This window comes from Oncorhynchus clarkii, unplaced genomic scaffold (assembly GCF_045791955.1).
Source record: "Oncorhynchus clarkii lewisi isolate Uvic-CL-2024 unplaced genomic scaffold, UVic_Ocla_1.0 unplaced_contig_11936_pilon_pilon, whole genome shotgun sequence".
NCBI classification, from domain to species: Eukaryota; Metazoa; Chordata; class Actinopteri; order Salmoniformes; family Salmonidae; genus Oncorhynchus; species Oncorhynchus clarkii.
In genome coordinates this window covers 519,665-535,000 of record NW_027261146.1, presented here as the reverse complement: position 1 = coordinate 535,000, position 15,336 = coordinate 519,665, and the positions used below count along the sequence as shown (strand labels likewise).

The window sequence follows — 15,336 nt, the reverse complement described above, 5'->3', positions numbered from 1 at the left end:
GGGGGACACAGACACAGTGTATCAGGAGGGGTGTCCTAAATGACACCCTCTTTAGTACACTGCTTTTGACACACCCTCTAGACACTCTTATTCAGACCTGACTAGTCGATCATGTCATATAATATTACGAGCCCAGAGTGATCTGGAGTGAACACATGATGTACAGTACACAAGTTAGATAACCACTCTGTAGTTAGAATATTTCAGTGGTGATACTTCACATCCCCACCAGGTGGAGATGAATACACATCTCCACCTCAGGACCAGATCTAGGAACAGTTTACCGTCCCCCTATCCTAACCTCAACAATTTAGAGGAGGCATGTGAAGCTGAACTTAGACCAGTGTGTAGGGGCAACTTCATTTCACCAACCACCTTCCTCCCCTCTCCTCTCCTCTCCTCTCCTCTCCTCTCCTCTCCTCTCTTCTCCTCTCCTCTCCTCTCCTCTCCTTTCCTCTAGTCTCCTCCCCTTCCCTCTACTCAACTCTACCTTCCTCTCCTCCCCTCCCTTCTCCTCTAGTCTCCTCCCCTCTCCTCTCTTTTCCTCCCCTCTCCTCTAGTCTCCTCCCCTCTCCTCTCCTCTCATAATGTCTCCTCCCCTCTCCTCTTATCTTCCCTCCTTTCCTCTAGTCTCCTCCCCTCTCCTCTCTTTTCCTCCCCTCTCCTCTCCTCCCCTCTCCTCTCTTTTCCTCTCCTCTCCTTTTCTCTCCTCTAGACTCCTACCCTCCACTCTCCTTTTCTCTCCTCTCCCCAAACTCCTGTTCTCCTCTTCTGTCCTCTCTTCCCTTCTCCTCTCCTCACCTGCAGGAAGACTTTAAGGCGGTCCAGTGGGGCGGTGCCGGTCCGGGAGACTGATCCTGCCATAGCTCCAGCCATCAGCTGTCTCCAGACGAACCCTGACTTCTTCTCCTGCTCTGAGAACTCATCAGGACAGGTCAGGTTGTCTCCTATGTCCAGCATCTAGACAGAGAGAGAGAGGGGGGAAGGAGGGAGAGGTAGGAGGGATGGGGGAGAAGGGAGACGTAGGGATGGAGGGGGGAGGAGGGACAGGGGAGGAGGGAGAGGTAGGGGGAGGGAGGGAGAGGAGGGAGAGGTAGGGATGGAGGGGGAGGAGGAAGAGGTAGGGATGGAGGGGGAGGAGGAAGAGGTAGGGATGGAGGGGGAGGAGGAAGAGGTAGGGATGGAGGGGGAGGAGGAAGAGGTAGGGATGGAGGGGGAGGAGGGAGAGGTAGGGATGGAGGGGGAGGAGGAAGAGGTAGGGATGGAGGGGGAGGAGGGAGAGGTAGGGATGGAGGGGGAGGAGGAAGAGGTAGGGATGGAGGGGGAGGAGGGAGAGGTAGGGATGGAGGGGGAGGAGGGAGAGGTAGGGATGGAGGGGGAGGAGAGAAAGGGGGAGGAGGGAGAGGGAGTCATTTGACAAACTACTTAGTTACTAAACAACAAAGTTGTCAGACTGGTATCCAGGCTACATCTCTGCTGGGTTTCCAGTGTGTGTGTGTGCGTGTGTGTGTGCGTGTGTGTGTGTGTGTGTGTGTGTGTGTGTGACTCACATGAGAGTGTTTCCAGTAGCGAGAGATGTCTTCCAGACTATGTATGGGGTTGAACAGGAAGTGATCTCGCCACTCATCCCAGTCGATGGTCATGTTACCATCCCTGTCAATACTGACCAGAGACAGAGAGAATGTCACACATAGCACGACACGTACACACACACACACAGACGGACACACACACACAGACGTACACACACACACACACAGACGTACGCACACACGGACACACTAGGGCTGACCCCCTTTAGTGGACTGGTGGATTGTTCCGGTTGACAGGCTGTTGGTCGACCGACATTTCTTTAGTCCAGCAGTAGCACATTAGTATATCTTGTTTTTGTACAAGACACCGTCTGATTGGCTCCTGTCTCAGTGGACTAATCCATTGTGGAGGCCGTGGGGGTGGCACAGTCCATCACTCTAAGACATGTGATACTGAAATTGAATATAGGTTATATTATGTTAAAATAATGGTGCAACAATAATAAATCGAATATTATTTCATAACAAATGCTCTTTCCCCCGCGTTGGATACGGTCGCTGTCCGCGGTTCTGAAACATCATCTTTGGTGAGCCGTAGAATTGGCACCTTTCCCTGACAACAAGTTAACCAGCATATTGGGATTGAGAACAATGTGGGCGAGGCAGCAGCAGAGACGAGGAAACAGCCCTTTTGCCTTGAGCCTAATTGTCTAAGAAAATTGAGGAGAGAGGAAACTATTTAACTAGATAGTTAACTAACTGTTAAATGTCCCAGGCTTTATAAATCATCCATATATATCTCTACAGAAATAAGACTGATCCTGCTTCTGTCCTCTGTTTGAGTGTTTGTTTAACAACCTACTGATTCCATGAGCACCAAGCCTCAAGCAACGGCAAAATGTTGGATAAAGTAATTTCACAGATTCGTCTGTTTTTAATCTTTGCTATGCTGTAATAAAGGCTTTACGTGTTTTAAGTGCTTTAAGTGTTTTCCGTTAGAACAGACTGGTATTACTTATACGTTATTTAGTGTTGTTTACACTGTTCCAAACAGGCAGAACAAAATATATTATAATCTAACAGCACCTGTTTGTCACACATAATAAACACCCAGCTCTAACACACAGCTTTCGCTCCTAAACCTTCCTTTTTCCTGGATCTCCTGTAGTCTCCACAACTAAGTCAAATGTCTTCCACAGATCTGACTTCCCCTTTCCCGCCTGAGCAACCAGTAAACATTAGACCGCTTCCAGCTTCTTTTTCACGTCCTCCGCATCCATTTTGCTGTCACGTGTTACTGTGTTTGGAGTTTGTTATAACCGATTTATTGATGTGATTATTATGGGCTATAGGTCAGGTCCTATTGGTCACATGCATGCGATGCTTACATGTTTCATGTAAAGAAAGCAAGGGTTGAGGGATTAGGGAATGTTGTTCCTAATAGAAACAAGGGTTGAGGGAATAGGGAATGTTGTTCCTAATAGGAACAAGGGTTGAGGGAATAGGGAATGTTGTTCCTAATAGGAACAAGGGTTGAGGGAATAGGGAATGTTGTTCCTGAACAAATTAGATTATTTCGTTAACAGAACTTTTCAGTCAGAAACCAGTAAGAAACTAAACGGCTGAAATGACGTCACAGCTTCAGCACAGACAGACAATAAACTCTCAGCTGTGCTGTTGTGCCTTTCCTCTGCAGTAGGGAGGAGAGAGAGACAACGTGCACCAGTCACACAGACACTTCAACACAGTGTGACCATCGGGCTCTTTCTTCAGTCATTTGTGCATCTTAATTATTTAGTCCAAACAGTGTGCTTAAAGCATCAGACAAGCTCAGCGCAACATGTAGTTGGTTGTATTCAAACACATAGTCTGTCTATATATGGAAAAAAGAAGTTTCAACGTTTCAACCAATCGATTGGTCAAAAGAACAGGACGACTCTCGGTCGACCAAGACAAGCCTAGAAGACATACACATACACTTGCATGGACCGACGCAAACACACACACACAGATGGACACACACCCACACATGCATGGACGAACACACACACACACACACATGCATGGACGAACACACACACACACACACACACACGCACACGCACACGCACACAGTAATAATCATGCAAACTCACACTCACAAACATAAAAGTATAGTTGTCCGACAACTCCAATTGTAGAAAACAAAGCCATTCTACAATTCATACTAGATTGTGCAATTACAGCACAGATATAACCAGAGTAGACTGTATCATTCCAGCGTAGATATGAGTAGAGTAGATTGTACAGACCTCTTCATGATGGTGGCAGCCTCCTTCAGACTGACAGCTATTCCCAGAGTTTGAAGGGACTGCTGAATCTCTGATACATCTATCTCACCTGCAAACACAGTATCCACGTCAGAGTTGGTGTGTGTATTTGACTGTGTGTGTTTTGATTGTGTTTCTCAGTGTGTATTTTATTCACATACCTTACGTACGTACGCAACACAAGAACCCAGTGAGCTTTGCAAAATTGGCTATATTGTATATTTGTATCAAGTTACAAAATGTGGGTCTGCACACGTCTGCGTATTTTAGTTAAACAACTACAGAGGATGTCCATTTATCTCCCTGTGATTCTGGAGCCCCGTACGTAAGACGGGTTCATATTTATCTTTACAAACCGTCGTTGTTGCGGTCCAGGCTGAGGAACATGAGTCGGAGCTCTTCCTCGTGGGAGCGGAGGTACTGCCGGAACTCCTGGAAGTCCAACTCTCCATCATTGTTGCTGTCCCCCTCCTTGACAATCTGCTGGGGAGGGGGCACAGAAGGGGGGTGGAGGAGCGGTGTAGGGGCAGAGGTGGTGGTGGAGAGGGGAGGAGGTGGTGGGGTTGAAGAGATGGGGGAGTGGAAAGGTGGTGGGGGGGAACAGGGTGGAAGGGTGGAGAGGGAATGGAGAGATGTTGGACGAGGAGAGAGGAGATGGAGAGATGGAGAGATGTGGAGTGAGGAGAGAGAGGAGAGGTGGGGGAGGAGATGGAGAGGAGGTAGAAGAGTTGCCAACATGGTTAAGAACAGGAGGAAGTGGTGGATGGAATGTTAATGTGGAGGTGAATTAAGAACAGGAGGAAGTGGTGGATGGAATGTTAATGTGGAGGTGAATTAAGAACAGGAGGAAGTGGTGGATGGAATGTTAATGTGGAGGTGAATTAAGAACAGGAGGAAGTGGTGGATGGAATGTTAATGTGGAGGTGAATTAAGAACAGGAGGAAGTGGTGGATGGAATGTTAATGTGGAGGTGAATTAAGAACAGGAGGAAGTGGTGGATGGAATGTTAATGTGGAGGTGAATTAAGAACAGGAGGAAGTGGTGGATGGAATGTTAATGTGGAGGTGAATTAAGAACAGGAGGAAGTGGTGGATGGAATGTTAATGTGGAGGTGAATTAAGAACAGGAGGAAGTGGTGGATGGAATGTTAATGTGGAGGTGAATTAAGAACAGGAGGAAGTGGTGGATGGAATGTTAATGTGGAGGTGAATTAAGAACAGGAGGAAGTTATGGATGGAATGTTAATGTGGAGGTGAATTAAGAACAGGAGGAAGTGGTGGATGGAATGTTAATGTGGAGGTGAATTAAGAACAGGAGGAAGTGGTGGATGGAATGTTAATGTGGAGGTGAATTAAGAACAGGGGGAAGTGGTGGATGTAATGTTAATGTGGAGGTGAATTAAGAACAGGAGGAAGTGGTGGATGGAATGTTAATGTGGAGGTGAAAGGGGGGAAGAAGATACAAAGCCAGCCGGATGCAAAGACAAGAAGCAAAATCAATACACTGAAACTGACAGACAACCTGAGAAACACAGTCACAAACCACTCTGAGGTCAACCCTGGGTCAGTCACATTACATCACAGACATATTGACATTCCATACATTCCAAATGGTACCCTATATAGTACACTACTCTAGACCAGAGACCATTCCTCCTATATAGTACACTACTCTAGACCAGAGACCATTCCTCCTATATAGTACACTACTCTAGACCAGAGACCATTCCTCCTATATAGTACACTACTCTAGACCAGAGACCATTCCTCCTATATAGTACACTACTCTTGACCAGAGACCATTCCTCCTATATAGTACACTACTCTAGACCAGAGACCATTCCTCCTATTCTTCCAGCTTGATGTACCAGTACACCCCCTGGACAGGACACTAGTCTATCTCCTGTTTCTGTAGGGTGAGGCAGCTTGATGTACCAGTACACCCCCTGGACAGGACACTAGTCTATCTCCTGTTTCTGTAGGGTGAGGCAGCTTGATGTACCAGTACACCCCCTGGACAGGACACTAGTCTATCTCCTGTTTCTGTAGGGTGAGGCAGCTTGATGTACCAGTACACCCCCTGGACAAGACACTAGTCTATCTCCTGTTTCTGTAAGGTGAGGCAGCTTGATGTACCAGTACACCCCCTGGACAGGACACTAGTCTATCTCCTGTTTCTGTAGGGTGAGGCAGAATGATGTACCAGTACACCCCCTGGACAGGACACTAGTCTATCTCCTGTTTCTGTAGGGTGAGGCAGCTTGATGTACCAGTACACCCCCTGGACAGGACACTAGTCTATCTCCTGTTTCTGTAGGGTGAGGCAGCCTGATGTACCAGTACACCCCCTGGACAGGACACTAGTCTATCTCCTGTTTCTGTAGGGTGAGGCAGAATGATGTACCAGTACACCCCCTGGACAGGACACTAGTCTATCTCATGTTTCTGTAGGGTGAGGCAGCCTGATGTACCAGTACACCCCCTGGACAGGACACTAGTCTATCTCCTGTTTCTGTAAGGTGAGGCAGCTTGATGTACCAGTACACCCCCTGGACAGGACACTAGTCTATCTCTTGTTTCTGTAGGGTGAGGCAGCCTGATGTACCAGTACACCCCCTGGACAGGACACTAGTCTATCTCCTGTTTCTGTAAGGTGAGGCAGCTTGATGTACCAGTACACCCCCTGGACAGGACACTAGTCTATCTCCTGTTTCTGTAGGGTGAGGCAGCCTGATGTACCAGTACACCCCCTGGACAGGACACTAGTCTATCTCCTGTTTCTGTAGGTTGAGGCAGCTTGATGTACCAGTACACCCCCTGGACAGGACACTAGCCTTACGCCCAATCCATCTAATTAATGCTCTCTTTGGTATGACTCAGCCGGAGATCAAACTCCCAACCTTTCAATCTCAGGGCGGCCACTGAGTTGGTCTTTTGACCGTAGCATAGGGCAAGAAGTAGTGCACTATATAGGGAATAGGGTGCCATCAGAGACTCAAGCCGATGTTTGTTAGTCATGGACACAGTAGGCTTGCTCTATAAATCCAGTCCTTCACACAGCTCCAGTCAACCTGTCTGTTTCCCAACCTCCCACCAGCCCTACTCCCTCGTTAACAACAGAGCATTATTCTCCCCTGCAGTAAGGCAGCACACACACACACACACACACACACACACACACACACACACACACACAAAACACACACACACACACACACACACACACACACACACACACACACACACACCACAAACACACACACACACCACACACACACACACACCACACACACACACACACACACACACACACACACACACACACACACGTTGCCATAGGTAACCCCGGGCCACAACTAACATTCCACAGGAAGAGGAGGAGGAGGGGGAATGGAGGATGAAGAGTAGGAAGAGGGCAAAGGAGATAGGGAATGGAAGAGGACAATGAGGAGGACAGGACGGGAGATGAGGAAGATGAGGAGAGGAAAGAAGGAGAGGTAGGATGAGGGGAGAGAAGGCAGAGTTCTGGGTTGTCGTCAGGGCAACAACAATAAAACTCTCAGCCTTCCAAAAATCATCCAAAAATCATCCTCTCAGCCATCCAAAACCTCTTATATGCAGAGACTTGTAGTGAATGTGTAGTTTACTCAAGATACACAAGCAGAGTTGTCTACACAAGCACAGTCGTGTTTCCAGTAGTAATCAGGTAGAGTTGTGTAGTGTTCAGTAGGAAAACAGTTGTGTTTCCAGTAGTAATCAGGTAGAGTTGTCTAGTGTTCAGTAGAAAACAGTCGTGTTTCCAGTAGTAATCAGGTAGAGTTGTGTAGTGTTCAGTAGGAAAACAGTCGTGTTTCCAGTAGTAATCAGGTAGAGTTGTCTAGTGTTCAGTAGAAAACAGTCGTGTTTCCAGTAGTAATCAGGTAGAGTTGTGTAGACCACTACACTACATAAAGAGAGAGACCACTACACTACATAAAGAGAGACCACAACACTACATAAAGAGAGACAACACCACTACATAAAGAGAGACAACACTACATAAAGAGAGAGACCACTACACTACATAAAGAGAGAGACCACAACACTACAAAAAGAGAGAGACCACTACACTACATAAAGAGAGAGACCACTACACTACATAAAGAGAGACAACACTACATAAAGAGAGACACCAAAACACTACATAAAGAGAGAGACCACAACACCACATAAAGAGAGACACCACAACACTACATAAAGAGAGAGACCACAACACTACATAAAGAGAGACAACACTACATAAAGAGACACCACTACACTACAAAAAGAGAGAGACCACTACACTACATAAAGAGAGAGACAATGAGGACAATGAGGAGGACAGGACGGGAGATGAGGAAGATGAGGAGAGGAAAGAAGGAGAGGTAGGATGAGGGGAGAGAAGGCAGAGTTCTGGGTTGTCGTCAGGGCAACAACAATAAAACTCTCAGCCTTCCAAAAATCATCCAAAAATCATCCTCTCAGCCATCCAAAACCTCTTATATGCAGAGACTTGTAGTGAATGTGTAGTTTACTCAAGATACACAAGCAGAGTTGTCTAGTGTTCAGTAGAAAAACAGTCGTGTTTCCAGTAGTAATCAGGTAGAGTTGTGTAGTGTTCAGTAGAAAACAGTCGTGTTTCCAGTAGTAATCAGGTAGAGTTGTCTAGTGTTGAAAACAGTCGTGTTTCCAGTAGTAATCAGGTAGAGTTGTCTAGTGTTCAGTAGGAAAACAGTCGTGTTTCCAGTAGTAATCAGGTAGAGTTGTGTAGTGTTCAGTAGGAAAACAGTTGTGTTTCCAGTAGTAATCAGGTAGAGTTGTCTAGTGTTCAGTAGAAAACAGTCGTGTTTCCAGTAGTAATCAGGTAGAGTTGTGTAGTGTTCAGTAGGAAAACAGTCGTGTTTCCAGTAGTAATCAGGTAGAGTTGTCTAGTGTTCAGTAGAAAACAGTCGTGTTTCCAGTAGTAATCAGGTAGAGTTGTGTAGTGTTCAGTAGGAAAACAGTCGTGTTTCCAGTAGTAATCAGGTAGAGTTGTCTAGTGTTGAAAACAGTCGTGTTTCCAGTAGTAATCAGGTAGAGTTGTGTAGTGTTCAGTAGGAAAACAGTCGTGTTTCCAGTAGTAATCAGGTAGAGTTGTCTAGTGTTCAGTAGAAAAACAGTCATGTTTCCAGTAGTAATCAGAGAGAGAGAGACAGAGAGAGAGAGACAGAGAGAGAGACAGAGAGAGAGAGCAAGCATGGGAAGAGAGAGAGAGAGCAAGGGGAGAGAGAGAGAGAGACAGAGAGAGAGAGACAGAGAGAGACAGCGAGAGAGCAAGCATGGGGAGAGAGAGAGAGAGAGCAAGGGGAGAGAGAGAGAGAGACAGAGAGAGACAGAGAAAAGACAGAGAGAGAAAAAGCAAGGCGAGAGAGAGAGAGAGAGACAGAGAAAAGAGATAGCGTGAGTGGGAAAGGTTAAATGCTTTCTCGGCTTACCAACTCTCTCCTTGAACTAAAATAGGGAACGTGTACTCTCACCGACACACGTGAACACAGACAGAACACCACTGTGTGTTTGTCTGCTACACTCTTTCTGCCAAGAAAAACAGCCATAAACTGATAGCGGGAGGTGTGTGTGTGTGTGTGTGTGTGTGTGTGTGTGTGTGTGTGTGTGTGTGTGTGTCTGTGTGTGTGTGCGTATAACAAAGTCAACAGAAACACATTCAAACACACAAAACAATGCCCTATAACTCTCCAACAGAATGGTGATTTAGTAGACTTAATTTAATGAACTGGCTGAGGATCCGACTTCTCATTTAAAGTGCTGTTTACAGTAATACATATATTTCTACATGTTATATTTAACACACATCACAACGAGAGAGACACCACAACACCACATAAAGAGAGACACCACAACACTACATAAAGAGAGACACCACAACACTACATAAATGGACACCACAACACTACATAAAGAGACACCACAACACCACATAAAGAGACACCACAACACTACATAAAGAGAGACCACAACACTACATAAAGAGAGAGACCACTACACTACATAAAGAGAGACACCACAACACTACATAGAGAGAGACCACAACACTACATAAAGAGAGAGACCACAACACCACATAAAGAGAGACCACAACACTACATAAAGAGAGACAACACTACATAAAGAGACACCACTACACTACAAAAAGAGAGAGACCACTACACTACATAAAGAGAGAGACCACTACACTACATAAAGAGAGACCACAACACTACATAAAGAGAGACCACAACACTACATAAAGAGAGACAACACTACATAAAGAGAGAGACCACTACACTACATAAAGAGAGAGACCACAACACTACATAAAGAGAGACAACACAACACTACAAAAAGAGAGAGACCACTACACTACATAAAGAGAGAGACCACAACACTACATAAAGAGAGACAACACTACATAAAGAGACACCACTACACTACAAAAAGAGAGAGACCACTACACTACATAAAGAGAGAGACCACTACACTACATAAAGAGAGACCACAACACTACATAAAGAGAGACAACACCACTACATAAAGAGAGACAACACTACATAAAGAGAGAGACCACTACACTACATAAAGAGAGAGACCACAACACTACAAAAAGAGAGAGACCACTACACTACATAAAGAGAGAGACCACTACACTACATAAAGAGAGACAACACTACATAAAGAGAGACACCACAACACTACATAAAGAGAGAGACCACAACACCACATAAAGAGAGACACCACAACACTACATAAAGAGAGAGACCACAACACTACATAAAGAGAGACAACACTACATAAAGAGACACCACTACACTACAAAAAGAGAGAGACCACTACACTACATAAAGAGAGAGACCACAACACTACATAAAGAGAGACACCACTACATAAAGAGAGACACCACTACATAAAGAGAGACACCACTACACAAAGAGAGACACCACTACACAAAGAGAGACACCACTACATAAAGAGAGACAACACTACATAAAGAGAGACACCACTACATAAAGAGAGACACCACTACATAAAGAGAGACACCACTACATAAAGAGAGACACCACTACATAAAGAGAGACACCACTACATAAAGAGAGACAACACTACATAAAGAGAGACCTAAGACAACATATGCAGTACAGTAGTAGGCCAGGCCTATACCCTCTTTGTCCCAAATGGAGCCCTATATTACCTATGTAAAAGGAATATGGTTCTATTTGGGACAGTCTTTACTGTGAGCAGTGTTTGACTTGGGCAGGAGTTTACCGGAGCTGAGGACCGGCACCTCAGGATTTTATACTGCTTGAGTTCATGCACCTCTCTTACCTATAATAGCCTATATACAAATATATTAGCTATAGTGGAGTTTCTGCATCTACTAAACTAAGGTCATACCAAGGATAATTTGCTACTTGATTTAGAATTTTAAAACCCCTTGTCGTATCAAAATAATATATAATTATTTTTTGATGTAACATACCAACGCATTGAATAACAGATTCACTACATGGAACAACAGATAGTCCCCCCCCCCCCCAAAAAAAAAGTTTGTTATGAAGTATCTCTGAGTATATCTGAGAGATATACGGCCAAACCAGTCAGACGCTACAGACGATTCTGTGACAAGACCAATTTTGTGGATATATTCTCATATTCTGACAAACACCGCTCAACCTCTGCCACCTTTCACCGCAGATGTGGAGGTGAGACACTGGCAAATGTGGAGGTGAGACACTGGCAGATGTGGAGGTGAGACACTGCCAGATGTGGAGGTGAGACACTGGCAGATGTGGAGGTGAGACACTGGTAGATGTGGAGGTGAGACACTGGTAGATGTGGAGGTGAGACACTGCCAGATGTGGAGGTGAGACACTGGTAGATGTGGAGGTGAGACACTGCCAGATGTGGAGGTGAGACACTGCCAGATGTGGAGGTGAGACACTGCCAGATGTGGAGGTGAGACACTGGTAGATGTGGAGGTGAGACACTGCCAGATGTGGAGGTGAGACACTGGCAGATGTGGAGGTGAGACACTGCCAGATGTGGAGGTGAGACACTGCCAGATGTGGAGGTGAGACACTGGCAGATGTGGAGGTGAGACACTGCCAGATGTGGAGGTGAGACACTGCCAGATGTGGAGGTGAGACACTGCCAGATGTGGAGGTGAGACACTGCCAGATGTGGAGGTGAGACACTGGCAGATGCAGTGGATTGCATCCAATGCAACAACAACAAAGAAGACAGATTTTGACGAGGTATTAAACAGACCATTTTATTTTCAATGGTTAACCGCCTGAGTGAACTATCTTAATTTATCCACTATCTTTGTCTATAGACCTATATCCCATCACAGTCAGAGTTCAGAGTTCAGCCAGAGGTCAGATGTAGTTGCTTCACATTCCAATTCATCAATAATGGTGATCATTGATCAGTCATTGATCTGTTCAGTGAGATGAGTCAGCTCAGGAGGTTACCTATCTATCTTCATATAGCCTGGTGGTCTCAGGTTACCTATCTATCTTCATATAGCCTGGTGCTCTCAGGAGGTTACCTATCTATCTTCATATAGCCTGGTGCTCTCAGGAGGTTACCTATCTTCATATAGCCTGGTGCTCTCAGGAGGTTACCTATCTATCTTCATATAGCCTGGTGGTCTCAGGAGGTTACCTATCTATCTTCATATAGCCTGGTGCTCTCAGGAGGTTACCTATCTATCTTCATATAGTCTGGTGGTCTCAGGAGGTTACCTATCTATCTTCATATAGCCTGGTGCTCTCAGGAGGTTACCTATCTATCTTCATATAGCCTGGTGGTCTCAGGAGGTTACCTATCTATCTTCATATAGCCTGGTGCTCTCAGGAGGTTACCTATCTATCTTCATATAGCCTGGTGGTCTCAGGAGGTTACCTATCTATCTTCATATAGCCTGGTGGTCTCAGGAGGTTACCTATCTATCTTCATATAGCCTGGTGGTCTCAGGAGGTTACCTATCTATCTTCATATAGCCTGGTGGTCTCATGAGGTTACCTATCTATCTTCATATAGCCTGGTGCTCTCAGGAGGTTACCTATCTATCTTCATATAGCCTGGTGGTCTCAGGAGGTTACCTATCTATCTTCATATAGCCTGGTGGTCTCAGGAGGTTACCTATCTATCTTCATATAGCCTGGTGGTCTCAGGAGGTTACCTATCTATCTTCATATAGCCTGGTGCTCTCAGGAGGTTACCTATCTATCTTCATATAGCCTGGTGGTCTCAGGAGGTTACCTATCTATCTTCATATAGCCTGGTGCTCTCAGGAGGTTACCTATCTATCTTCATATAGCCTGGTGGTCTCAGGAGGTTACCTATCTATCTTCATATAGCCTGGTGCTCTCAGGAGGTTACCTATCTATCTTCATATAGCCTGGTGCTCTCAGGAGGTTACCTATCTATCTTCATATAGCCTGGTGCTCTCAGGAGGTTACCTATCTATCTTCATATAGCCTGGTGGTCTCAGGAGGTTACCTATCTATCTTCATATAGCCTGGTGGTCTCAGGAGGTTACCTATCTATCTTCATATAGCCTGGTGCTCTCAGGAGGTTACCTATCTATCTTCATATAGCCTGGTGCTCTCAGGAGGTTACCTATCTATCTTCATATAGCCTGGTGGTCTCAGGAGGTTACCTATCTATCTTCATATAGCCTGGTGGTCTCAGGAGGTTACCTATCTATCTTCATATAGCCTGGTGGTCTCAGGAGGTTACCTATCTATCTTCGTATAGCCTATACCAGGGATGGGCGACTGCAGTCCCCGGGGCCCTGATGGGTGTCAAATGTTTGCCCCCAGCTGACACACCTGACTCCAATAATCATTTCATCATCAAATCAAACTTTATTCGTCACATGCGCAGAATACAACAAGTGTAGACCTTACTGTGAAATCCGTACTTACAAGCTCTAGTTTAAGGGAATATTAACCAAATAAACTCATGTAAATAATAATACAAAGTAACACAATAACATGACAATAACGGTAGGAGTCAGTATGCAGGGGTACAGATCATGATCTTCAGGGGAAATTGTAATACGTTTAACCAGCTGTGTTTGCTGGGGATGGTGGAAAGATGTGACACCACTCAGCCCAGAGGACTGGAGTTGCCCACCCAAGGCCTATACTGTGGAGTTGCCCACCCGAGGCCATCACACACACACACACACACACGCGCGCGCACGCACGCACACACACACACACACACACACACACACACACACACACACACATAACATGCAATTAGTGGCTGGTGATGGCTAGGGGGATCCCCACCGTGTGAGTTTAGGCTATAGCCAAACGTTTCACGTAAAAAAACGTAATTCGTGATCATCATCAAGGTATACCGAATGACAGCCGAGTTGCTGCCCGGGCTCGTTGGCTGCTTACCCGGTCCACCGCGCGGCGGGAGAGCCCACGTTTCGCCAAACCCACACGGAGCTCGTGGATATCGATGACTCCATCACTGTTCAAGTCCAGTTCGTCGAACAGTTCCACCCATCGCTTCTCCCTCTCCGGGTCGCCATCCTCCTGGCAGCGGGCCTGGGTCCTCCAGCCCCGTGGGATCCGAGCCCCCGGCGGACCCATGCGTGGTGACGGTTGGCTGCGTCGGTTAGATCCCGGTGGAATAGCCTATAGAGTCATCGGCGTCCGATGTCCAAATCAGGATAGATGTGTTGTTGTTGTAATATTCAGGCTACTCAGTCAGTAAATCACTCGGGAGAAGGACAGAGACAGATGTGCAGATTAAAAACAATCGAACGGTGGACCTCACGACGCGCTCATGCTATACATGTTACACATCATTTCAAAGTTTTAACACCCGTTTTTATACCTTAATTGGTTGTAAATAGTTGTTTATTTATCCGTCAAGAAACCAGGAAGCGACGGTAACCTAACATAGTAGTAAAGACAGAAAGCCCTTCCTTCTTTCGGTGCTTTAGAACGGAGCGCGGCAAACTGCCAGAACCGTAACCTTAATCCAGTGTCAAATTAATCTCGGTAACGGATATGCCCGAGACGTTTAAAGATTAGGCCTGTACATGTCGTCCTCTTGTTTTTTTTGGGACGCACACCAACCCCGGGTGGTTTGTAATGCACCGTCCTGACGTTACGATCCGTCAGAATGTGACAGCAAATGCGCGCTTTGCAGCGTTGCAAATAGTTGGTCCGTGTCGGGTCGCTGTCATGCGAAGAAGATATTATCTAGGCCAATGCTGCTAATGTATCCTTGCTTCACGTCAGAAACCGTCGCCGTCGCGTCAACTGAGAAAGCGAAGCGTCGAAGGAATGTGTTGTCTTGAGTCTGCGCCGTAGCCTAGCCCTCTGTAGACTACCAGGGACACGCATTTAGTTCAGTCCCCACACACAAAGACCCAAGGTGAATTGAAAAACACTGTTGAAACAGTCTCGTAGG

General features: G+C 46.0%; 1 protein-coding gene across 3 annotated transcripts in view; it reads right to left on the bottom strand.

Annotated features, from left to right (window-relative positions):
• Window positions 1–14,697, bottom strand: part of LOC139405423 (mitochondrial adenyl nucleotide antiporter SLC25A23-like) — a 21,766-nt gene extending 7,069 nt beyond the window's left edge. For 2 of the 3 annotated variants that reach the window (XM_071147750.1, XM_071147748.1), the window contains exons 1-5: window positions 14,310–14,697; window positions 4,198–4,324; window positions 3,824–3,911; window positions 1,551–1,662; window positions 802–960 (exon numbers count right to left, since the gene is read on the bottom strand). In XM_071147750.1, coding sequence (XP_071003851.1) covers window positions 802–960; window positions 1,551–1,662; window positions 3,824–3,911; window positions 4,198–4,324; window positions 14,310–14,507 — 684 coding nt within the window. In that variant the 5' untranslated portion in view covers window positions 14,508–14,697. The remainder of the gene's footprint in view (window positions 1–801; window positions 961–1,550; window positions 1,663–3,823; window positions 3,912–4,197; window positions 4,325–14,309) is intronic. The other variant, XM_071147749.1, reaches the window with a different exon arrangement.
• Window positions 14,698–15,336: the final 639 nt, after the last annotated feature.